General features: G+C 40.1%; 1 protein-coding gene across 4 annotated transcripts; it reads left to right on the top strand.

Annotated features, from left to right (window-relative positions):
* Positions 1 to 1559: 1559 nt before the first annotated feature.
* On the top strand, positions 1560 to 22696 carry zbedx (zinc finger BED-type containing X). 4 transcript variants are annotated; one of them, XM_080446023.1, is made up of 11 exons: positions 1560 to 1897; positions 3866 to 3913; positions 5572 to 5709; positions 6342 to 6485; positions 9827 to 10208; positions 12590 to 12771; positions 14693 to 14737; positions 15568 to 15801; positions 17106 to 17260; positions 19620 to 19938; positions 21918 to 22696. In XM_080446023.1, exons 1-11 carry the CDS (start codon positions 1688 to 1690, stop codon positions 22113 to 22115), a joined length of 2055 nt encoding a protein of 684 aa, XP_080302149.1. In that variant the 5' UTR covers positions 1560 to 1687; the 3' UTR covers positions 22116 to 22696. The 4 variants fall into 4 exon arrangements, with proteins under 4 accessions (XP_080302149.1, XP_080302148.1, XP_080302151.1 ...); XM_080446022.1 differs by having other exon boundaries at positions 5572 to 5712; XM_080446025.1 differs by lacking the exon at positions 3866 to 3913 and having other exon boundaries at positions 5572 to 5712.
* Positions 22697 to 24150: the final 1454 nt, after the last annotated feature.

The raw sequence follows: 24150 nt of genomic DNA, 5'->3' as shown, positions 1-24150 counted from the left end.
TGAGGGACACAGCATAGCGACCCTTCATTTCAATAATGACAATAATGACAAGCAACTGCTTGTTGCCAACATCCACATTTAAAGCCACTCAACAACCACTAGTTAACATTCCTGGGGCTGTATCTTAATCTGCCCTGTGGGTGGCGCCCAATCCCAGTTTTGCAGAGCCTCAAAGAAGAAGGAAGGCAGAGGAGGAAATGGAAATCCGACTGGCGGCGCTAAAAAAATCCTTAAAGAAAACTCCAAGGTTTAGACGATGACGTCACTACGCCATCCACGCTTTCAGACGCAGACACTCACTGTGCGCATGCCCAGACCGGGCACAGACGTCATCGTTTATCCTTATTGGACTCCTCGCCCCGCCCCAAAAAATCCTAACAAACAGTGTTGCCATGTCGGCTTATTCTAAGCGACGTCTGCCTTGTTTTCTGTAAGGTTGCTTATTTGGGCTTCCTTTCCTTCCTAATGTTGTTTAAACCAGTGGCTCAGAACCACTGGTTTAAACAACATTAGGAAGCAAAGAACCACTGGTTCTTAAACGTTTTCATGTCAAGGACCACCTAAATTATCATATATTTGTCAGGGAACCCCAAAAATATGTTGCACCACCAGCCAGGGACCCCCATACAGTGCAACCTTGTGTTGTTAAAATGTTCATATTTCCCTTTTTCTTGTTGTTGAAAACAGAAGTCGCAAGCGACGCGTTGTGAGCTTGTAGATCTGCTTTTTTCAAATTGTGGTAAAAAAAAAAAAGATAATTTTTGGGCCTTGTTCTCTTTAGACCCGAACGACCCAGGGCTGGTTTCTCTCTCTGTGCCACTAAACTTGGCAACGCCGCCTAAACAAAGACCTGCCCCCTTTTACCACGAAAAATAGTTTTAAAAAATCGTTTTACCTCCATGACGCGTTACATTACCTACTTGTAGATTACTACGTCGAATCGAGGTACTATTCTCTCGTTTTGCGGTATATTGACACCTAATATTATTATGGCGGACATAGAGGTGGAGCACGGCGGCTCGGCGGGAACAGTGAGTGTAGGTCGGCATGGTCGATGTGCGCCTGCCCAGACCAGGCACGGATGTCATTGTCTCATCCTTGTTGGACTCCTCACCCTCCCGCAAAAATCCTAACAAACAGTGTTGCCACGTTTGCTTATTCTAAGCGACTTTGGGCTTGTTATCTGTTAAGTAGTAGTTGTGGGTTTTTGGGGCTTGTTTCCAAAGTGTAGTCTAAACCAGTGGTTCTTCAACATTTTCATGCCAAGGACCCCCTAAATTAACATGTATTTGTCCGGTAACACCCAACTGAAAATATGTTGCACCACCAGGCAGGCACCCCCATACAGTACAAGACTCGTGTTAAAATGTTCCAAACGTTTCCCCTTTTTTTTTTCAACCCTCCACGTGAATAGGGTTCAAGTGGGGGAAAAACAACAACTATTCGTTTCTTTATGAGGCTAGTTCTCTTAAGACCCAACCGATGGGGCTTGTTTCTCTCACGAGACCTGGCAACGCCGCCTGAACAAAGGCCTGCCCCCTTTTAAACCACGACGAAAAAAGAGTAAAAAAATCCTTTTACCGTCACGACGCGTTACATTACCTACTTGTAGATTACTACGTCGAATTGCGGTACTTTTCGCTCGTTTTGCGCTACATTATCCACAATATTAAACTCACATTAATATATGGCGGGCATAGAGGTGGACGCGGCGGCGGACGCGTCCGGGAACAGTGAGTGTAGGTCGGCGTGGCACGCGTGGAGGTACCGCCACCATTTCTCGTACAAGGCGGACCAGGGCAAAAATATCATCGTGCAATGTAATCTGTGTTTACCCAAGGTTAACCTGCTGTCCTCGTCCAAAGCCTCCACGTCCAACCTCAAGAAGCACTTGGACGTGAGTTTATTTAAGTAGATGCATTATTTTTTTATTACATTTTATTATGTAAAAGGAGCCGTTGGTTTGTGGGTGATGGACGCTGGGGCTTAATGATTGAAGAATGGCTACCTACCCTCCTACCTACTACCGCGTTACATTTTTTTTTTCTAACTACATGTTAATCGTCGACTCGTCTCGTCTCGTCGCCCACCAGTTTTCGGTTAATCGGGCGGCATAAATAAAGACGGGTGTGTCTTTTATGTATGCCGTCCGATTAACCGAAAACCGTAATATATTTGTAGCATAAAGCATTAAAAGAGACCCCAAAAAAAACACAATAAATAAATAAAATGTAAAAAAATCTTAAATATGACTGCAGTCTCTTTAGAGACTACAGTCATTTTTCTTTTTTTTTTTATTATTTATTATTTATTTTATTGTAATTGCACTGTGACAATGGGTGATTGTTCGGGTTGCAGCCAGCTCTGGTTCCATAGCGTTAGAGAAGGAGTTCTTCCTTTGACGCCATGTTACTTACGGGCCGTTGCCCGCACACCCCCGGTAGCGCCGTGGCCGCAGCCTCTCGTCTTTAGTAAAAAAATACAAAATACACTTTCGATACTCACCAAAACAAAGACGGGTTTCAGATGTTGAAAGCCTACTTTCCTTGGTGGGGGCACTCTGAGCCCCCTGCCTCACGTCTAAAATACACCTTTTGAACAGAAAAGAAAATATCTCACCGGAAGGAATTATTACTCCACTGCGCCCCCTACAGATCTGGTCAATGGAATTTTTCTATTGACCAGATTTTTCCTTCCCGTGAAATATTTTCCTTTCTGGCCAAAAAAGTGTATTTTAGACGTGAGGTGGGGGTCTCAGAGTGTGCCCACTGATGAAAGTACGCGTTCGACTTCTTAAAACCGTCTTTGTTTTGGTGAGTAGCGAAAGTGTATTTTTGTATTTTTACTAAAGACGAGAGGCTGTGCTACTGGGGCTGTGCGGGCAACGGCTGAAAGGAACCATAGCGTTAGGGAGAACTCCTTCTGCTATGGCAGTGGTTCTTCTCAAACCTTTTCTTGTCAAGGACCCCCAAAATTGACACTCATTAGCCCGCGGACCCCCATTTGAAAAGATACATTTTAAGGACCCCCCAGTTTGACATGCATTAGGGCTACGGACCCCCATTTAATGCCATTTCTATCTCTGGGACCCCGATTTATATTGTAAAATCAATGTTAACTTAACTCTGAGAGTGTACAAATGGAACCAAATGGAGCCGTTAGGGTCCATTTGGTTCCATTTGGATACAGACCCATAAGGGTGCATTTGGTTCCTATCCATCATTTAGCTGGGGACCCCCTGGAACCCCCTCAAGTACCCCTGGGGGTCCCCGGACCCCACTTTGAGAACCAATGTGCTATGGAACACAGCTAAATTGCACCGTGACAATGGGTGATTGTCAGGGTTGCAGCTATCGATCCATCTTGGCGATTACTATGCTATCGATTGCTTTTTAGATCCATCGACAAGCGTTTTTAATAGGCCTATATATATATAATATATATCTATATGGAGGAAAACCTCGTTGTACAGCCAGTAGGGGATATGTTTGTTTTGTTCTGTCGGTGTCTATGTTGTATATATTATCAGCAATACCAGTAACCAGTGTATAACAAATGTGCTTTTTGAATATTGTAACTATGTCTGAAAAGGTGTCTTATAATCCCATGAGGGATGGGCCACGAGATGGCATGACAAATAAAATAATTCATTCATTCATTCATTCATTCATTCATATATATTTATTATTTTTTTTACAATATTTTATTTGTAAACCAATGAATTGATTAACCCTTTAAGCTCTATGTATAACACTGTCGCACAATGGTGTCTGCAAAGAATTTGAAAATAGCAGATCTTACAAGCTCAGAACGTGAGATTGGCTATTTTCATTATTTTTTGAACAATTTCTTTTGAACTTTTTAGAAACTTCACAAAGGACAATATCAGTCACCAGAACCAGGGACATATGATGTAAGTTACAATGGGCTTATAGGAGGGGGGTGGGGCGTGTCTGAAAACCAATATGATCAAATTATTTCAAATATAATTGAATCAAGCAACTTAAAAACTGTCTGGGGGGCAGTGGTGGAAAAATGGTGGGCAAATGTTTTACTAAGGTAAAAGTTCAATACTGCAATGCAGAAATACTCTGTTACAAGTAAAAGACTTAGTAAAAGTACAAAGGTATTGGTATCAAAATGTACTTAAAGTACCAAAAGTAGAAAGTACTAATTATGCAGAATATCCCATTTCACAAGTTTTCAAATGTGTAAAATTCTTTTGAAAGTAGCAGATCTACGATGCGACGCATTGTGAGCTTGTAGATCGGCTATTTTCAAATAGCCGAAATATGTATAGGGCTGAAGTGGTTAATGTATGTCTTGTAATAATAAACAAAATCTACAAAGTAACTGATAACCAAAGTTTTCAAATAATTGTAGTGGAGTAAAAAGTACAATATTTGCATGTAGTGGAGTAGAAGTAATGGTACTGCAAATTGGAAATACACCAGTTAAGTAAAAATACCTCAAAATTGTACTGAAGTACAGTAAATCTACTCATTGACTTCACACCACTGTCTGGGGGGGTGCACCCAGAAGCCTGAGTAGACGTTGAAATGACCCCAGACTAGGCCTGTCACTATTATTACATGATCGCCTAATTGCAGTTATTTGAGATAATCGCAATTAATTTTGCATAATCGTCATAATCCTTACTTTCCATGTTGTCAAATGTTCATACACTTTCAAAAAGTTGTGGGAATAGCAGATCTACAAGCTCTTTGTGACAGCCATATACTGTATCTGTATGTATATCCCAGATGTGATTTAAAATGAAATACCTTTTTTTAAAGGGATAGTTCACCCAAAAAATAACTTTTTTTCTATCGATTAGTCACCCATTTATTTTGTTTTTGTCGCATTCCTAAGCCAATAATTTGACGGGGTGACTAATCGATAGGAAAAAAGTCATTTTGGGGGTGAACTATCCCTTTAAATATCTGCAACAGTAGCTTGAAGAGCAACGAATTATTGTCGCTGTCGGGTGGAAAAACCTTGTATGTCCAAAACCTGTTACTTTTCAGCAAATGGAAAAAAAATACCCTGTGTTCCAATGGATCCAGTGTTACTATATTATTTAGTCACAAAGCCCTTGTTAAAGGCATTTGAAATATGGAGTCACAAGGTTTGTAGCGCGACAGCAACGATTGACTGATTGTGCCTCTGTAATTTTTTGCAAACTGTTAATAAAGTATTCAGTGTCAAGTTATACAATAATGCTAACAGGATAACACAAAAAGCCCTGAGGGCGTGTTTCCATTGTTTCCAATATTATTATTCTTATGGGGTGGCCATATCTGAATGAATAGAAAGGCCGCCTGGGAAACGGAAGGTCCCAGGTTCGATTCCCGGCCCCGGCAATGTGTCCCTGACTAAGACACTTTAGTCCTAAGTGCCCCCCCCCCCCCATGCGCTCAAGTCTGGAACGCTTGAGCAGCAATCAACTGGGTGAAGCTGAAAACAGAATTTCCCCTGTAGGATCAAATAGGTCTAATTATTATTATTATCATTATTATTGTTATTATTATTATTAATAGTGTTTATTTATTTGTGTTTATTTCCTTGCAGAGGAAACATTTCGGGGCTGAAGCGGGCAAAGAGGTGACCACCAACCGAGGCCGTAAGAAGGCGGAGAATGGCGAGAACAGCGGACACCTGGCGCTCAAGAAGATCAAAGCGGAGATCATCTCCAAGTGCATGACCCAGGTAGTGGTGGACAGTAATTTAACCCATTCAATCCGCCAACGCATCTCTGTCATTTTAGATGTCTTTGGCTAATCAAAAATAGCAGATCTACAAGCTCATAGCGCGGCGCCGAGTAGATCTGCCATTTTTGAAAAATCATGAAAATGTGTGCAAATATTTTATTTATTTTTTTAAAGCAGACATTTGTAACTCAAATCTTTGCTTCTGGATGTCCCTGGAACTAAATATTTTACTAATGTTTGCTTTAAAAACTATATATTCAGAGATTTGCGCAAGTTTTCCTGATTTTTCAAAAATAGCAGATCTACAAGCTCATAGCGTGGCACTCGGTGCTGTGCTATGAGCTTGTATGTCTGCTATTTATTTTTTTAATTTGCCAAAGAAATCTAAAAATGAATGCGTTCCTGGTCTCTAAAAGGATAACCCAAAAAAGTCTTGAGGACTTGTTTCCATTGAGGTCCTGTGGTCCTATGGACAGTAATGTAAGTACATATGTGGTCCTATGGACAGTAATTTAACTACATATATTCTAACCATGCACTGGGATGCAAGCTAAAGTGGGACAACCTGGTATTTTGGATACTTTTGAATACTTGAGTATTTACTTGAGCATATATACTTTTTTTGTCCAGACCAAAGTGGACAACCTGGTGTACAGCTACATCGTGGCGGACTGCCAGTCCTTCTACCTGCTGGAGCAGCCCGGCTTCAAGAAGATGATCGAGGGTCTGAGCGATGGAAGACCACCCATGGACAGGCCCACCCTGTTCGCCAAGGTGCGTTCTCCTCCATTCTCTTGGAACGATGTTTTTTTGCACCAGTGTTGATTTTGACAGCAAATTTTGATTTAGTTTGTCATAGTCTTTTGAATAAAATCCCAGTTTATTTTTTGTCATATTTTAGTCATCTGAAATGTTTTAGATTTTGTCAAATTTTAGTCTGCTAAATATCATAAGATTATAGTCGACTAAATCTACAGTTGAATTAGGCGACAAAAATGGCAGTGCCTTGATGGCGTCGTAATGGCTGATTTTACACTTGGTTGCATGCTGAAAATAGCCGATCTACAAGCTTGTAGAGCGGCTATTTTCAGCATTTGTAGATCGGCTATTTTCAAAAATGTAGTCTACTAAGTATCATAAGATTATTGTCGACTAAATCTACAGTTGAATTAGGCGACAAAAATGTATCTCGGCGGTGCCTTGATGGCGTCGTAATGGCTGCTTTTACACTTGGTTGCATGCTGAAAATAGCCGATCTACAAGCTCACAACGCGACGCGTTGTGAGCTTGTAGATCGGCTATTTTCAGAGCGCAACACCCGAGTGCAACCAAACATAAAACGACTTGTCTTTTAGTTCTACTGGATCTCTTCTCCACTATAGTCCCTCACTAACAGTTTAGTCTACTTTTTATTTGTTGACAAAAACTCTCAATATATTTAGTTGTAGTTTTAGTCATCGTAGCTTAGTTTTTATTTAGTTTTTGTCAGTGAAAAAAGGTAGTAGTCGACGAACAATTTTGGACCACGTCTTTTTTACCTTTTCTATGATGTTATGATATCTTAGGATGAATGGTAGCCTACAGTAGAAAAATGGAAGTCTCGCTAGACGAGATTGAAATCTCGTCTAGCGAGACTCCTGTATTTTTTTTCTGGTTGCATAATGTTCTGTCACTATGAACGTCAGATCTAAAAACATTTAAAAAAAAAAGAAGCTATTAGAATACGCAAGGCCTATTGGCGCACGTTTTAAGCTGTGGCGGACCCGGATGGAGTTATGACATTTTTCTACTGTACCATTCATCCTAAGATATCATAACATCATAGAAAAGGTAAGAAAACCTTAGTCCAAAATTCCCCTTTTAAGTAAGACATTTGAGGTCTTTTTCCACCACTGCTAAAAAAGGTACCACTACCAACATGTTTGAATGTCTCTCTTGTAAATGACTTTTGTTCTCACTTGCAACCTTTCCTCTTCCCTCACGCATGGTGCATAATGGTTCAAATGTCTACTGAAGGCTACATGTGTGTCTTCCTCTGGGGTTTAACTCACTGCTGCTACAGTATGCACCATGTAGCTGTAAAGTCAAACCCTCTACAGCCTACAGTAATAGTTTTAAGATAATGAGTGTTTGAATTGGCCAGACTAGCAATAGAATTCAGCAGAACTTCAGACGCTGCTTCTATAAAATGAAGCATGGATTGGCACACACACACACACACACAGTGAAGGCAGTTGAGAACTTCAAGGAAACGCCATTTTACCACAGTAAAAAAATTGGTGTGCGCTGCGTACGCCATGTTATTAATTTATTCTTTTTTCCACCTCTAAAGGTCCTTACACACCGGGGCGATTTTTTTCATGCGAATAATACATTTAAAAAAAAAAAACCTTATAAAGTCAATGCAAGCTTACATGGAGCGAAACAGCGAAGCGAAAAAGCGTCTTTACACTGACTTTTTTCCCTGTCTAGGACAGGGGTAGACCAATGCAAGGTTGGTTGGGGGGGTTCCCCTTTCACAACGTTTCACAAATCACATATTCAGGACATGGTCTGAAAATCATTATCAGTCTTGGGCTTGTTTTTGTCTTTAATCCCTGCACATACAGTACATGCATAAAAACAAGCGCTCCTAGACTAATGACCTTCTATAGGGGAACCTTTTTCTAATAGAGGTGCTTTTGTCTGCTGCTTAAAAGACCTCAGCTGGGTTGTCAGTTTGACACTGGTTTCGAGGCAGTTCCACTTTGTGGCTTCTATGTAAGTAAATGATCCCTGGCCAACTGTGTTTTTAAAAGCAGGATGGCTCACATTTTCTGCTCTGGTGAGGACATAATGTATGATTAACTTATTATTATAGCATACACATACTTTTACAGTGTCTTGTCCGGCTTGTACTGCTTTTTTGTTTTCTGTTAGTTTTTTTTCTCTCCATTTTGACTGTTTTACCTTTTTTCTTTGTTTTGTCAAAAGGTAGGCGTAATAAGCTATGGCTTCAGCCCTTTCGGGGCCCAAAGGTTATTTAACCCATTAAGACCGGGAACGCATCTCTTTTTTTTTTATTTCTTTGGCTATTCAAAAATAGCAGATCTACAAGCTCATAGCGCAGAACTTAAAGCTTGTATGTCTGCTGAAAAAAATGATTGCATGAAAATCTTTTCTTTAAATATGTATATTTTTTTCTTTTCAAGCGAACATCTTTAACTTAAATCTTTGCTTCTGGGGGGGTCCCTGGAACTAAATATATTCAGATGGGGGTTCGCGGCCAAATACAATTTCAAGGGATCCTTGACATGAAAACGTTTGAGCACCACTGTATAGCCACTGTATGTATAGCAACATACATTTTTCCAAAAAACTGTGAAGCAAAGATTCGAGTTACTAAATAAAAAAAAGCATATCTTCAAAGATTTGCAAAATTTGTATATCTGCTATTTGTGAATAGCCAAAGAAATCTTAAAATGACACAGATGCCTTCCCAGTCTTAACACATCGACCGCCAGAGGTTAATCTCATAATGTACTCACCAGTGCCAAGGTGTTTTTGTTGTTTTTTTGTTTTTTTCATGTCGCCATAGATCTTGTTAAAATCCTTAAGATTGAGCCGTACACGGTCTGTTTACATCCGCGACATCCCACTGTATCTCCCAGTGAAGACCACGTGTCAAACGGGGTATCCATGTTGTAGTTAGAGCGGATTACGTTAAACAGTGAAATGCGAGGAGAAAAAACTACAGGAAGAGAATTGAGTTTCAATTTCGTCTGTAGAACGAGAGCGGACGTGATCGTCAAAACCGGATCCCAAATAATTCTATTTCCGGTCATCAAACCGGAAATGGAAGTGGATAAAAAAAAATCCGAAAGTGAACCCGGAAGTTTTTAGCGCGAAAAGACCGTGGACCGTAGGGCTACGGTCTCGGCGCTTAACAGTTGGATTTAACGGACCGTAGGACTACGTTCTTGGCGGTTAATGTGTTAATGGGTTTTAAAAAATTCAATAAACAGGTGTTACCATTGCAATCTAAACTTTATGCTACTGCAAAAAAAATTACTAAACTAAACTATGTACACATTATTTTCCCCCCCCCGTTTTTTCCTGTCTATTTCCTTCCCCAGGTGGACCACGCCTTCGCCGCCATGCGCGACGAGCTGGTGGTGAAGCTGAACGCGGTGCAGTACGTGTGCACCACCGCCGACATCTGGACGGCCAACAACCGCAGCTTCTTCGGCATGACGTGCCACTGGATCGACGTGGACTCCCTGGAGCGCAAGTCGGCGGCGCTGGGCTTCGCCCGGCTGCAGGGCCGCCGCACCTACGACAACATCGCCGGCCGCATCCACGACATCCACGTGGCGTACAACATCGAGAGCAAGGTGCAGACCACCGTCACGGACAACGGCAGCCCCTTCATCAGCGTGTTCAAGGAGTTCTCGCTGGACAACCAGGACACGGACGACGACGTGGGCTTCTTCGAGAACGTGGGCCACATCCTCGAAGGCGAGTAACCCCCCCCCCCCCCCCCCGCGCGCAGTGGTGGAAAAAGTACTCAAATTCTTTACTTAAGTAAAAGTACCAATACTGCAATATAAAAATACTCTGTTACAAGTAAAAATCCAAAAATAAAAAATGTACTTGAGTAAAAGTACAAAAGTATCGGCATCAAAATGTACTTAAAGTACCAAAAGTAAAAGTACTAAATATTTGAAAATAGCCGATCTACAAGCTCACAACGCGTCGCGATGCGACGCGTTGTGAGCTTGTAGATCTGCTATTTTCAAATAGCCTAGGTATAAAATAGGGCTAAAGTGGTTAATGTATGTTTCATTATATCATAGTTTATATCTGAAAAGTAACTAGTAACTAAAGTTTTCAAATAATTGTAGTGGAGTAAAAGTACAATATTTGCCTCTGAGATGGAAATTGGAAATACTCAAGTAAATTGCAAATACCTCAAAATTGTACTTAAGTACAGTACTTGAGTAAATGTACTTAGTTACTTTCCACCACTGCCCGCGCGCACCCCCCAATCTGAAAATGGTTTGTGCCAGGGACACCCTCAGAAGAGTAGATTTGTGGGGGCGCCCGCTGGCCTAGCGGTCCAGGCGTAGACCACATGTGGTAATCCAGTCTGACAGCAGGTTCGACTCCCGATACCGACGACCTTTGCTGCGTGTCACCCCCCCATCTCTCTCTCCCCATTTCAGCCTACTTTCCTCTCAAATAGACCGCCGAAGTCTGACGTCATTTACACATCCTTTGTTTGTCTACCTGGTTTGCAGTTTTCCACCCCCGTTCTGAATCCCATAGACGTATTTAATATCGCGTCAAATAAGAACTGTGTTCCAAAAATAAACAAATGATCCCGGCGTGTTGACTCTTATGGATATGAAGCATCAACTGACGGTGAGAAAACGCTAATGTTACATCCGCCGAATTAGTTACATTTTCGCCAGAAACGGACTGTATCAAATATAAGTGACTGACTATCATAAACGATACAGAACCTCCTCCCTGACAATAACGCCGACACGCGGTGTTTATTTTTGGACCACAATTCTTATATGAGACGATTCTAAGATGACCCAATGTTATTCTCCATAGAGAAATTACTTCCGCAAACCTGGGGATGAACGAGTGACGTCAGGACTTCGGTGCTCTATAAATGCAAATAAAAGCCCCAAAAATATATTTAAAAAAAAAGAAGGGAAGGTTTGTGTAAAAAAAAAAATGCAAAAAAAGAAAAAATCTAAATCTTCCAAACTTTTTTTGAGATTTTTCAAAACAATTTCACGAATAACTGATGTACAAGCTCGCTGTGCGGCACGAAATGAACGCTGTGAACTTGTAGATCTACAATTTTTTTAATAGCCAACTTATAAATGTATAAAGTCGTTTGTTCCAGGGACCCCCAGAAGAGAAGATTTGTGTTTAAAAAAAAACCTTCCAAACATTTTTGAGATTTTTCTAAAAACTTTCAAAAATATCAGATGTACCACTGTGAACTTTTTGAACTGTTTAGTGTTTTATAAAACCCACAGCAACACTAAACAACTTTCATTTTCAAGTTAAAAATGTCTGATCACGTCGTGATAAGCCGTTGTTTGCTATTTTACCTCCAAGTATTGCATTCATTTACAAAAACAAAGCAACAAAAAAACATTAAAAGTGCAAATACAGAGTTACAAGCAGTGGTGGAAAGTAACTAAGTACATTTACTTAAGTACTGTACTTAAGTAAAATGTTGAGGTATTTGTACTTTACTTGAGTATTTCCAATTTCCAATACTTTTACTTCTACTCCACTACATTTCAGAGGCAAATATTGTACTTTTACTCCACTACATTTATTTGAAAACTTTAGTTACTAGTTACTTTTCAGATATAAATTATGATATAATGAAACATACCTTAATCAGTTTAACCCTATTTTATACCTAGGCTATTTGAAAATAGCCGATCTACAAGCTCACAACGCGTCGCATCGCGACGCGTTGTGAGCTTGTAGATCTGCTATTTTCAAATATTTAGTACTTTTACTTTTGGTACTTTAAGTACATTTTGATGCCAATACTTTTGTACTTTTACTCAAGTAAATTTTGAATTCTGGACTTTTACTTGTAACAGAGTAGTTTTATATTGCAGTATTGGTACTTTTACTAAAGTAAAGAATTTGAGTACTTTTTCCACCACTGGTTACAAGGTGTCTGCCCGACGGTGACGATAAATAAAAGAAAAAACTGTTTTTGGTTTAATTGGGAAAAAGTTACACAGTATGACTATAATTATCGTAATAATAATATCGTTAATCGCAATTTCGTTTTGGCCACAATAATCCTAACATGAGCTTTTCCCCCCCCCCTCTGGTGCTGCCACCTGCAGGCGAGTCTGAGCAGGACATGCTGCTGTTCCTGCCGTCGCTGCAGCGCTGTGCGTCTCACACGCTCATCCACATCGTGGCCGAGGACCTGTGGCAGGCCGTGTCCCAGGGCCCCATGTGTCAGCTCCACTACAGCACCATGGCCAAGGTCTACTCCATGTGGAACAAGTCACACCTGCTGCAGGTGAGCTTGGACGTCTGATATCTTCACTATTTTCTATGTTTTTATAACATTTTCTTTTCTTTTCCCCTGTAATACTCATGCGTTAAAGTTCTCAGTCGCCACGACTTGATTTCAGTCATTTTGGATTCCATTATTGAAGCCAGCATGTTGCGCAGCGAAAATAGCCGATCTACAAGCTTGTAGATCGTCTATTTTCGGTTATTCTTTTTAAGGATCAGAGCATTTGAAGTGCTCGTGGTCTGGGATATTTCATAAAAGCAATGGTTAAAGCCTCAGTCTGTGATTTCCTCACCTGGTTGGCAGCATGTAGAAAACAGCAGGAACGATATTAACTAGAACATCTTCATTTTACATATTGTGTTAATTGTAGGGGTGTGCCATTTTGGTCGTGAGGTTTTATTTTTTCCTTTTTAATCCATGAATACTTTTGAGGAATGTTAGATTTTTTTTTCCTGAAAAAGAAATATTTTTCTCTTGTTTGGAAAATCTTTTGAAATACAAAATTCCAAAGAAATTGGCTCACAATGTGTCAGCTACACCACAGCACCATGGCCAAGGTTTACACCTTGTGGAACAGGTCACACCTGCTTCAGGTGAGTGCTGCAACTATCCTCCGCAATGAACGCGCACGTAGTGTACTCCACACTGGAGGACAGCTGTCATGTGGAAGCATTGAATAGTATCATTTATTTGTTTAGGTTGCTGCTTCCAGACAACTGGACATATCTTGCCCAATGTGAAGTGTGCATAGGAATGGGACGATAATCATTATTATTATCGTGATTAAAAAAAAAAAAAACGCTCACAGTAATTGTAGCCTATGGATTGGAGAAATTCTTAAAAGTGAATACTCTGAATGTGACCATGGCTGATCGTGCCACAGACACGGCTCATTCTGCTGGGAGTGAGGACCATAAGAAATAAAGCCAAATCAGTGAACATAGTAATAATTATACATCCAATTTATAAAGAGCTTTTCTTGGTCCTCAAAGTCACTTTACAACAGAACTTTAACCCATTAAGACTGGGGAATGCATCTGTGTCATTTTAGATTTTAACCACTTTAACCATTATGTTTTTATACTTTGGCTATTCAAAAATAGCAGATATATATGAGCTTGTAGATCTGCTATTTTTGAAAAATCTTAAAGTTGTGCAAATCTTTGAATATATATATATATATATATATATATATATATATATATATATATATATATATATATATATATATATATATATATATATATATATATATATATATATATATATATATATAAATTTATTTTATTTTTTAAGCAAACATTTCTTTTACTCAAATCTTTGCTTCTAGGGGTCCCTGGAACAAAATATTTTGAGATGGGGGTCCACAGCCAAATACACAGCATTTTGGGGGTCCTTGACATGAACAAGTTTGTTTCAGAAAACGTTTGTAGAATCCCCAGAAACAAAGATTTGAGTTCCAAATGTTTGCTTTAAAAAAATATATTCAAAGATTTGCACATATTTTCACGATTCTTCAAAAATAGCAGATCTACAAGCTCGTAGCGCGGCGCTATGAGCTTGTATATCTGCTATATTTGAATAGCCAAAGAAATCTTAAAATGACACAGATTCTTTCCTGGCCTAAATGGGTTAATCCAAAATTCCACCAGTGAAAGACTGTTCGAATTTGGGTTCACTTTTTTACCAGGGATTCATCTGCTTCTACCTATTTATTGATTGATTGATTGATTGAATACTTTATATTAACAGTTTGCCAAAAAAAAGTACAAGAGGTACAGTTATACAATAATGCTAAAAAGGATAACACAAAAAAAAGCCCTGAGGAGGAGGGCTTTTTGTTTCCATTGTAGTCCTGTGTATTCAATTCATCAATAATGTTATTCAATTCATCGAGAATTCCACTGTGCCTTGTTTGTAGAGAGAAGCAAAAGAAAGAAAGAAAGGAAGAAAAGGAAAAAAAGAAGTAAGTTAGTTTAATTTAGAAGTTTAAGTTTAGTTTAGTTTGGTGTGCCCTGACAGAAAAAAAATAATAAGTCGGGGAAACACTGTCTTAATTAACCACTTAACCCGTTTAGACCGGGGGAAGAATCTGTGTCATTTTTAGATTTCTTTGGCTATTTAAAAAATTGCAGATCTACAAGTAGCGCGGCACAGAGTGCCGTGCTACAAGCTTGTAGATCTGTTATTTTTCTTTTATTGTGAAAGTATGTGCAAATCTTTGAATATATATTTTTTTTTTTAAAGTGAACATTTGTAACTCAAATCTTTGCTTCTGGGGGATTCTACAAATGTTCTTCTAAATTCTACAGTTTTTTGAAAAACTTATGTTTCTATATCAGTGGTTCTCAAACGTTTTCATGTCAAGGACCCCCAAAATTATATGCATTTGGCCACGGACCCCCATCTCAAAATATGTTGTTCCAGGGACCCCCCCATGAAGCAAAGATTTGAGTTAAAAATGTTCGCTTAAAAAAATATGTGCATTCAAAGATTTGCACAAATCTTCATGATTTAAAAAGAAATAGCAGATATAGATGTAGATCTGCTATTTTTAAATGGCCAAAGAAATCTTAAAATGAAACACAGACGTGTTCCCGGTCTAAATGGGTTAATCACTTAATTTCATACTTTGTTGTACAATAATGTCACAATCAATTATCTTTTTTAAATTAGAATCGATTGGTTATTTCTTCTTCCATAATCGGATCAAATGGATCAGTTTTCCGTTAACCGTTCCACTACCCCCCCCCCCCCCCCCCCCCCCTTTGCTCTCTCCTCCCCCCACCCACCCAGGTGGCCATGGACGCGGCCGAGGACATCGCCAAGATGCCGCTGGTGGTGCCGGCGGTGATCCGCTGGAACGTGGAGTACTGCGCGGTGCAGAAGATCGTGTCGCTCACGGAGACGGAGCTGACGGAGCTGTGCGCCCGCCTGGAGGTGCCGCGGCTGCAGCCCGAGGAGACGGCCTTCCTCAAGGAGTACTCCACCGTCTTCAACCCGCTGGCCTTCGCCCTCGAGCTCTTCCAGGTACACACTATACACAGGCTCACGTCGTCGTCACCGTTGTTAGGGCGATTAATTGTCACACAAATAATTGCGATTTGATTGTGTGTTTGGCCATTGAACCTTGGAACGTATGTTCTGACATTGCACAGGGCAAATATGATAAATAACTTAAGAATAAATTATTGACATGTTTAATAATGTTATACATGTAAAAAATAGCAGAAATAGCTTCTGATCTAGAAGCTTACAGCTAGGAATGCACCGAATGGGAAATTCTTGGCCGAAAACGAATGCCGAAAATAGAAAACAGTTGGCCGAAAACCGAATACCGAAAGGCCGAATATGATAAATATATATACATATATATATAATGAATTTATTTGTTTACCAATGTTGATCAGCTACCTGATTATGGCAAAAGACATGATTATGGCAAAACTTTACTTAAATAATAATCACTATTATGGGTCCGTAAAACATTTATTCAGCACTTTTGAATCCATACATTATTTCCAGACTGTCTGCTGAAAGATTGTAAAATGTAAACATTTATATAATTATATAATAATAATATTCCACATTTTATTCCAAGATTTTTTGAAAATAGCATTGTTTCGGTGTCTTTCGGTGATATCGGCCGATATGTTTCGGTGTCTTCCGGCTGATATGTTTCGGTGTCTTTCGGTGATATCGGCCGATATGTTTCGGTGTCTTTCGGTGATATTCTTTTGGCGTTAAAACCCTTTCAGCCGAAAATGCATTTTTAACAATTTTCGGCCGATATTTTTCGGTGGCCGAATATTCGGTGCATCCCTACTTACAACGCGTCACTTTTGTGACGTGTTGTAAGCTTCTAGATCCCATGGGCTTGTAGACCACCGTGAAATATTAGTTGATGGTGAACCACTTAAAAAACCCCAGCATCCATTCTGTGGGGAACTTTAGCCAATAATAACCGATCTACGAGCATTTTTCTTCCGTAGATCGGCTATTTGTCGCGAAGAGATTTGGTGCATATTTGGCATGATGACGAAATTGGAAAGAAAAAGAAGAAAAAAAAGGAGCACTTATCCTTATCGTCATATAATTGGTCCTCACTAATGCTCATTATTAGATTGCACCATTTGGATATTTTTTGTTTTTGTCGCATTCCTAAGGCAATAATTTGATGACCAGCGGACTGGTAGGCAGCGGTTCCAGTAGCTCTTTGTGTCTCCTACCGGAACCGCTGCCGGTCATCAAATTATTGGCTTAGCTTCTTAACTTCTTTACACCTGTAAACCTGTGATGATCATGAACACTGATTGTGATGAACCTTCTTCCAGGCGGAGCAGAAGTGTTACCTGGGTCTGGTCATTCCCACCATCCTCAGTCTGAAGAATAAACTCAACGAACAGAAGTCGGTGGCGCGTTACTTCGGTGACGTCATCACCACCGTCGTAACGGCCATCGAAGTCCGCTTCCAGGACCTCTTCACCAGGTCTGTAACTGTCCCATTGTTTTTATTTGATTTGCTACTGAACAAACACTCGTATAAGCGATGGTTACTACCGGAATATCGAACTATTTAAAGGTAGCTTTTCCACCGCACGAACGGCGGCGGTAAGTGTTGGAAAGCGTCTGTTGCCGAAAATCTGCTGTTGAATGGGTCGCGTCGGGTCACAAGTTGTAAGGAAGCGTTGAAAGCCGACCAAGTGATTTCAACCGTCGGACAGCAGCGGGTTTGTTGTTGAAAAAGACATCAAGCCATATGCTATTTTTAGCACCATAGTAGCTGTCTGTCAGTGTCGGCTCTCAGGTGCATTCAGCAGCTTTTTTTCACACCTTCCAACCCACTGATCTCCCGACTTTTTTTTAACCAGATTGGTTTCCTCTACAGAAACAGGTCCTGTTTTTCTTTTGCCAGCAGAAAGACTCTTATTCAATCTGTAATAATGTCTGTTTTTGACTATGGTGATGTGCTGTACATGCATGCTTCACTCTCCACACTGAAGCCTACGTTTAATTACTGCCGACGATTATCTCAACCATCACTGTATTTTATATGATAAAGCGGGTTGGCCATCTCTCGCAGTTCGTATAGAGCAACATTGTATTTTATTTATTTATAAGGCCTTGTGTGGTAAACTTCCTTTGTACCGATCCTCGCTTTTAGAACCAAAAGTTACTGGACATTCAACACGTTCACAAACACACTTTAGATATACCAGTTCTCGTAAGGGCAGTGAACAAGGAAAAACTGCTTTGTTTATTATGTTCCACACAAATGGAACAAACTTCAGGACTCTCTGAAACTGGTGCGATTGGTCTCAAATAGAGACATTTAGAGTGCTTCTTGAGGACACACTACATAGTGACTGCACCTGTTTTATGTAACACTATGTTTATTTGCATATGTGACTCAAATGTTTATTGTTTTTCATTATTTATGTGTTTTATATGCTGTTATCAGGGCGTCCTTGAAAAAGCGAGCTTCGCTGAATAAATAAAGGAAAAAGAAAGAAAGAAAATACTTAATTCGACTGCCAATCTGTAGTAATCTGTGGTGTTTGCTGAAGAGCTACCTTTAAAGGGCAAGACCACTTTGGTAGAGGTTTGGGTTGTGTAGTTACCTTGCCATGATGTAACTCCAAAGGTGGGCAAGAAATCAAAAATAATTGCTCCATTGATTAGAAATTGATAATTCAAAATATGCTCCTCATTGACTTACATTGTACGGTAAAACAGCTCTCAAAGTCACTCTTTTAGCACATAAACGAACGCAAACAAAGTTGATTCAGACAATATAGAACATCACCAAACCCAGTACTGTTTTTTTTTATATAAAAATGTCAACTTCCTGTAGATTTTGCCATTTTTTAATAAGTAGAAAACCTGGACTGGATCCGCGGATCCGGATCCAGATCTTCAAATAGTAAAATCAACAGGAAGTTGACATTTTTATTAAAAAAACAAACAGTACTGGGTTTGGTGATGCTCTATATTGTCTGAATCAGCTATGTTTGCGTTCGTTTATGTGCTAAAAGTGTGACTTTGAGAGCTGTTTTACCGTACAATGTAAGTCAATGAGGAGCATATTTTGAATTATCAATTTCTAATCAATGGAGCAATTATTTTTGATTTCTTGCCCACCTTTGGAGTTACATCATGGCAAGGTAACTACACAACCCAAACCTCTACCAAAGTGGTCTTACCCTTTAAAGGTAGGGTAAGTGATTTGCAATTATTCAAATAATTGCAAAATGGGTCTATGTTCTGATAGTGCTCGTTACTATAGAGTGTCCTGTCCATATAAAGAGTCTCCATGTCTCTCCAGCTCTTTATAAAACAGAAAATGTATTTTGTAGTTTTTTTTATTTTTTTTTGTAGTTTCATTTCCAATTTTATCCAACCAGGACAGAGAACTCAATCAGGATATAGATTAAACAAGTGAAATTGGAAGTGATGACACTAAGAAATGAGCAGACAAAATTTTAACTGGAACACTATACAAATTAAGCTTAAAAATGGGTACTTTCTCCTGATTGGCTGAGATTTTGACACCTACCGAAAAATGTATTTTCTGTTTATTAAAGAGCTGGAGAGACAGGGAGACATCTGTTACTGAACAAACACTCTATAGCAATGATTACTATCAGAATATAGTATTTTTACCTTTTAACAAAATACTTTTTGTTTTAACCAAAAAATATCACTTACCCTACCTTTAACTAAGAAAACAAAAAAAGACACTTACTGAACCTTTTTCAAGTTTAACTTTTTTTTCTTTGTATTTTTTTTCATAATCGATTACATAGATTATTAACTCTTCAACCTCCTCCTTCCTTTCTTCGCCACAGCGTGGAAGCCAAGATCGCGACGGCCACCACCCCCCAGTTCCGCCTGTGGTGGATCTCGGCGTCGGAGCGCGACGACATGGCCTCTCTGCTGGTGACCGAGGCGTCCCAGCTGATGGAGCCGTGCCTGGAGACGGAGGCGGCGCCGGCCCCCGCCCCCAACGCCAGCGTCAGCAACACGTCCGCCATCGAGTCCGAGGACGACTTCTTCAGCTACGGCACCGTGGTGAAGACGGTCGGCGCCACGGCCCAGAAGCGCGGCGTGAAGGACGAGATCCGGAAGTACCTGGACGGCACGGGGAAGAGCCTGGAGTGTCTGCAGGTAAAAGGGAATGCGAATCGTTAACCCTTTAGCAGTGGTGGAAAGTAACTAAGTACATTTACTTAAGTACTGTACTTAAGTAAAATGTTGAGGTATTTGTACTTTACTTGAGTATTTCCAATTTCCAATACTTTTACTTCTACTCCACTACATTTCAGAGGCAAATATTGTACTTTTACTCCACTACATTTATTTGAAAACTTTAGTTACTAGTTACTTTTCAGATATAAACTATGATATAATGAAACATACATTAACCACTTTAACCCTATTTTATACCTAGGCTATTTGAAAATAGCAGATCTACAAGCTCACAACGCGTCGCGACGCGTTGTGAGCTTGTAGATCGGCTATTTTCAAATATTTAGTACTTTTACTTTTGGTACTTTAAGTACATTTTGATGCCGATACTTTTGTACTTTTACTCAAGTACATTTTTTATTTTTGGATTTTTACTTGTAACAGAGTATTTTTATATTGCAGTATTGGTACTTTTACTTAAGTAAAGAATTTGAGTACTTTTTCCACCACTGCCCTTTAGGAACTGGTAACCTGTGTCGTGGAATTCTAGATCAATCGGCAATCGATGAGGTGGTGGTGGTTATGCTTTATGTACCGTACATGATATCATGGTCAGAAGTACATTAACACTCGTGTCAGTGGTACGGCAATCTGGGAACCCATCGCCAACTGAAAATGAAAAACAGCGCCCTCTGCTGTTTGTTCTATGTCTGTTGGCTCTGGGCGGAAGAAAACGTAGCACCAGAGCACAAGGAAACCGGTGTTTGTGTTATGCCTTCAGCGCATCACTTCCGGTTGGTGCGACTATGTTTTCATTCCCACTAACGATATTTCTACACGGAACACTAACACCACTTCTCCCAGAGAACATGGATCGTTTTGGTTATAAGCCCACTTGTTTCTATGATGAAAGAGTAAGTTAAAATGTGAATATCTTTCCGTGGTTTTGTCTGCTCCGCGGACGCTATTGTTAAATTAGTTTCGGTTTGTTTCGAGGGGGGAATGATCGACGGACACGTGAATCCCGCCCACTACATTTGATTGGGTAAAGCGCGGCCTGCTTCCTGATCTGAAGGCACGCCCACGCCCACACAGTGTGTACACGTTATGACGAACCTTCACGACAGATTCCAACGCAGAGCAGAATCTGTTCTTGAGAGATTAGTGGTACGGTAGTTCTGCCTCGAGCACAGGGCAGAGATCATAGTTATACTGTAGCTGCCTGAAGGACAAACTGAACCATAACAAGATAGGCTGTAACATAAACAACAGCTATTAGGCCTAGTGGAGACCGACCAATGGTCGGTAAGCAGTAACTGCACTGAGTTTCCTAACAGAATTTGCTCTGCGCACTTTTGGTTCAAAGGTACTTTTGTTGCCTCTAAAGATTGAGGCTTTAATCTTTTTTTTTTTAAAGGCCATGTTTACCGTTTACACTTGTTGTGAGATTTTATTTTATGCTTTAATCCAGTGGTTCTCAACCAGTGGTCCTCGAGGGGGTTCCAGGTGGTCTCCAGCTAAATGATGGAGAGTTGGTAACCAAATGGACCCTATCTATCTTACGGGTCCATTTGGTTTCATTTTACGCTCTCAAGAGTTAAATTATTGTTAAACGTCTGCATTACTTAATTTACAAGAAGTAACACAATTAGAGAATGAAGAAGAATTGTTATTTTGATCAACGTTGGCCTGTTATCTCTCCTATTGGTACCAACAAAATGGACCAAGTGGACAAAATCGTATCCGACGATAACAAAATATTCAAAGTTTTGGGTCTGAGAAGCTAAATCTCATCAAACGGTGGTACTGTGGCTCAAATGCCCAATAAATAATGGACCGTGATATGAAAAAGGGTTGAAAACCCACTACTTTAATCCATGCGGCATAACAGTCCGTTTTTTTTCTTTAATCCCTGTGTGTGAGACAGTCCATGCATCATCTCCTCTTTATCTCTGCAGGACTTCCCGCGGGTCAAGCAGCTCTTCTTGAAGTACAACACCACGCTTCCGTCCACGGCGCCCGTCCACCGCCTGTTCAGCCACAAGGGCAACCTGGTGACGTCGCAGAGCAACAGCATCACCGACGACTACTTCGAACGCATCCAGCTCCTCCGATACAACAGCGCCGTCTGCTCCGCGGGCACATCGGCGGAGTGAACGCAACGAACGCAGCCTTGTTTTATTTTTTTTCGATTATTGTTTAATCGAAAACGTACGGAAGCGTTTGTAAGCCTCATTTATGCTCCGTCGCGCGATGGGCGTCGCCGCGCTGATGACGGCTGAGTAGCAGACCTACGAGTTCACGGCGCGCCGCGGATGCGAGCGACCCCCGCTGTGAACTTGTAAGTCTGCTATTTTCGGCGCGAGACGCCCGTTGCGTGACGAGGTGTGAATCGGGCTTATTGCTGCCGCCTTGTGCACGAAACCCACAGGACGCACAAGCATAAACACACAGACACTGTTTTCTTTTTGTTCTGCTCGATGTTAATGAATAATAGTTCTTACTGGCCGCGCAAGGATGCTCCACTCGTGTACGTGAAGACTTTTGTTTGTTTGTTTGTTTTATTGCTCTGGGCGAAAAAAAACGTGCGTCTGCAACATGCGTATTCTCATAGAAATACATTGTACTCCTACCGGATGTCCAGGTTGTTTGGCTGGGAGTCCGGAATTGGCGAGAACACCCTTTTTTTTTATGGGTTTTGTGCGTTAGGGAGAAAATAAATTCTGGTTTTAACGAGTTATGTATCACAATTTTTTTTTTATACAGATTTTAACAAGACACATAATCACAGTAGTTGGTACCTTGTTACGTTATATGATGTGATACCAGATGTATTTTTCATTTTTTATTTTATTTTAGGGAGACCACACGTCCCGGTTTGGCCGGCATTGGCGAGAACAGTGCGCAGACGCTTTTTTGTTTTTGTTGGTGGGTTTCGTGCATTAGGGAGGAAAACATTTTTCTGGTTTTAACGAGTTATGGATCACTTTATTACGAGATACTTATCTCGTTAAAACCAGACAATTTATTTTCTTTTTTTTTCCTGGCATGGCAGCAATACGCTTCCGACCTCCGTAGAAATTAGAGCCCGGCTGATTTGAGATTTGTAAACGGTGACTTAAAATGCTGAGCCCGATTTTTGGAGAGTACTAGCACACCAATTACCAATGTTTTGACCCATATTTTCTAAAAAAAATAAAAATAAAAAAAAGGGAAAAAAACAAAAGGTGCTAAATTTTCTAACCGATTTGGAAAAACTTGCAGATCTGCTATTTTATAGGCCTATAATGATGTGCCCAAAATAGGGGCGTCAGATTGAAATTGGTTAAAAATCGGGACACAGTGGCTGCATAATTGCTGATACAGATATTTAAAAAAAATAAAGAAAGGAAAAAAAATAATGACCAATATATCGGTCAGACCAATATATCGGTCGGGCTCTAGAACGCCGCCTTTTCTTTTCTTTTTTTGTATTATTATTTAATCGTAATCGTCACAGAATGGAATTCTGGTGTATTAAAATGTGTTTATGTCCTTTTGGAATTTAAACTTGACCAGTGTCTAATTTCCAGCAGTGTAATCCATGTTTATGTACCAGTTTTGATAGATGTTAGTTTAAAAAAAAAAAAAAGCTGTCTGCCTGTAACCATCACTTATGTTTTTTACTGAGAGCAAGACTTGTGCCTCTTAATTGTTGTTGTTTTTTTTGTTTTCGTTCTTTTGCATATCGTCGCTGTCGGGTGGAAATTTCGTATGTCCAAAACCGTAAAGTTTCCGGAAATGGGAAAAAATAAGCCGTATTGTAGTTATTTTGTTATCAATTTTAAAGGAGTAGTTCGCCCAAAAAGAAATCTAATTTTCTATCAATCACACACCTCATGAAGCCTTGCATTAATCGAGTTTTTGGGGGGGTTTTGTCGGATTCCTAAGCCAATAATTTGATGACCAGCGGAGTCTCCGGTAGTTTAGTCTCCTGACAAGAAGATTTTCCTACTGAGCAGCCCACCCGGTCATTGAATTACTGGCTCAGGAATGCGACAAAAACCCCCAAAATCTCCCATGAATTCAAGGCTTCATGGGTTGTGTAATTGATGGAAAATAAGAATTATTTTTGGGTGAACTACTCCTTTTAATATTTTTCATTGGTTTCATGTTCATAAATTCCACAGTAGTACTCTCAACCTGGCATCC

This window comes from Gymnoscopelus braueri, assembly GCF_963280865.1.
Source record: "Gymnoscopelus braueri genome assembly, chromosome: 13".
Taxonomy (NCBI): Eukaryota; Metazoa; Chordata; class Actinopteri; order Myctophiformes; family Myctophidae; genus Gymnoscopelus; species Gymnoscopelus braueri.
Note: the sequence above shows the minus strand (reverse complement) of the source record. Positions and strands in the feature narration are given on the sequence as shown.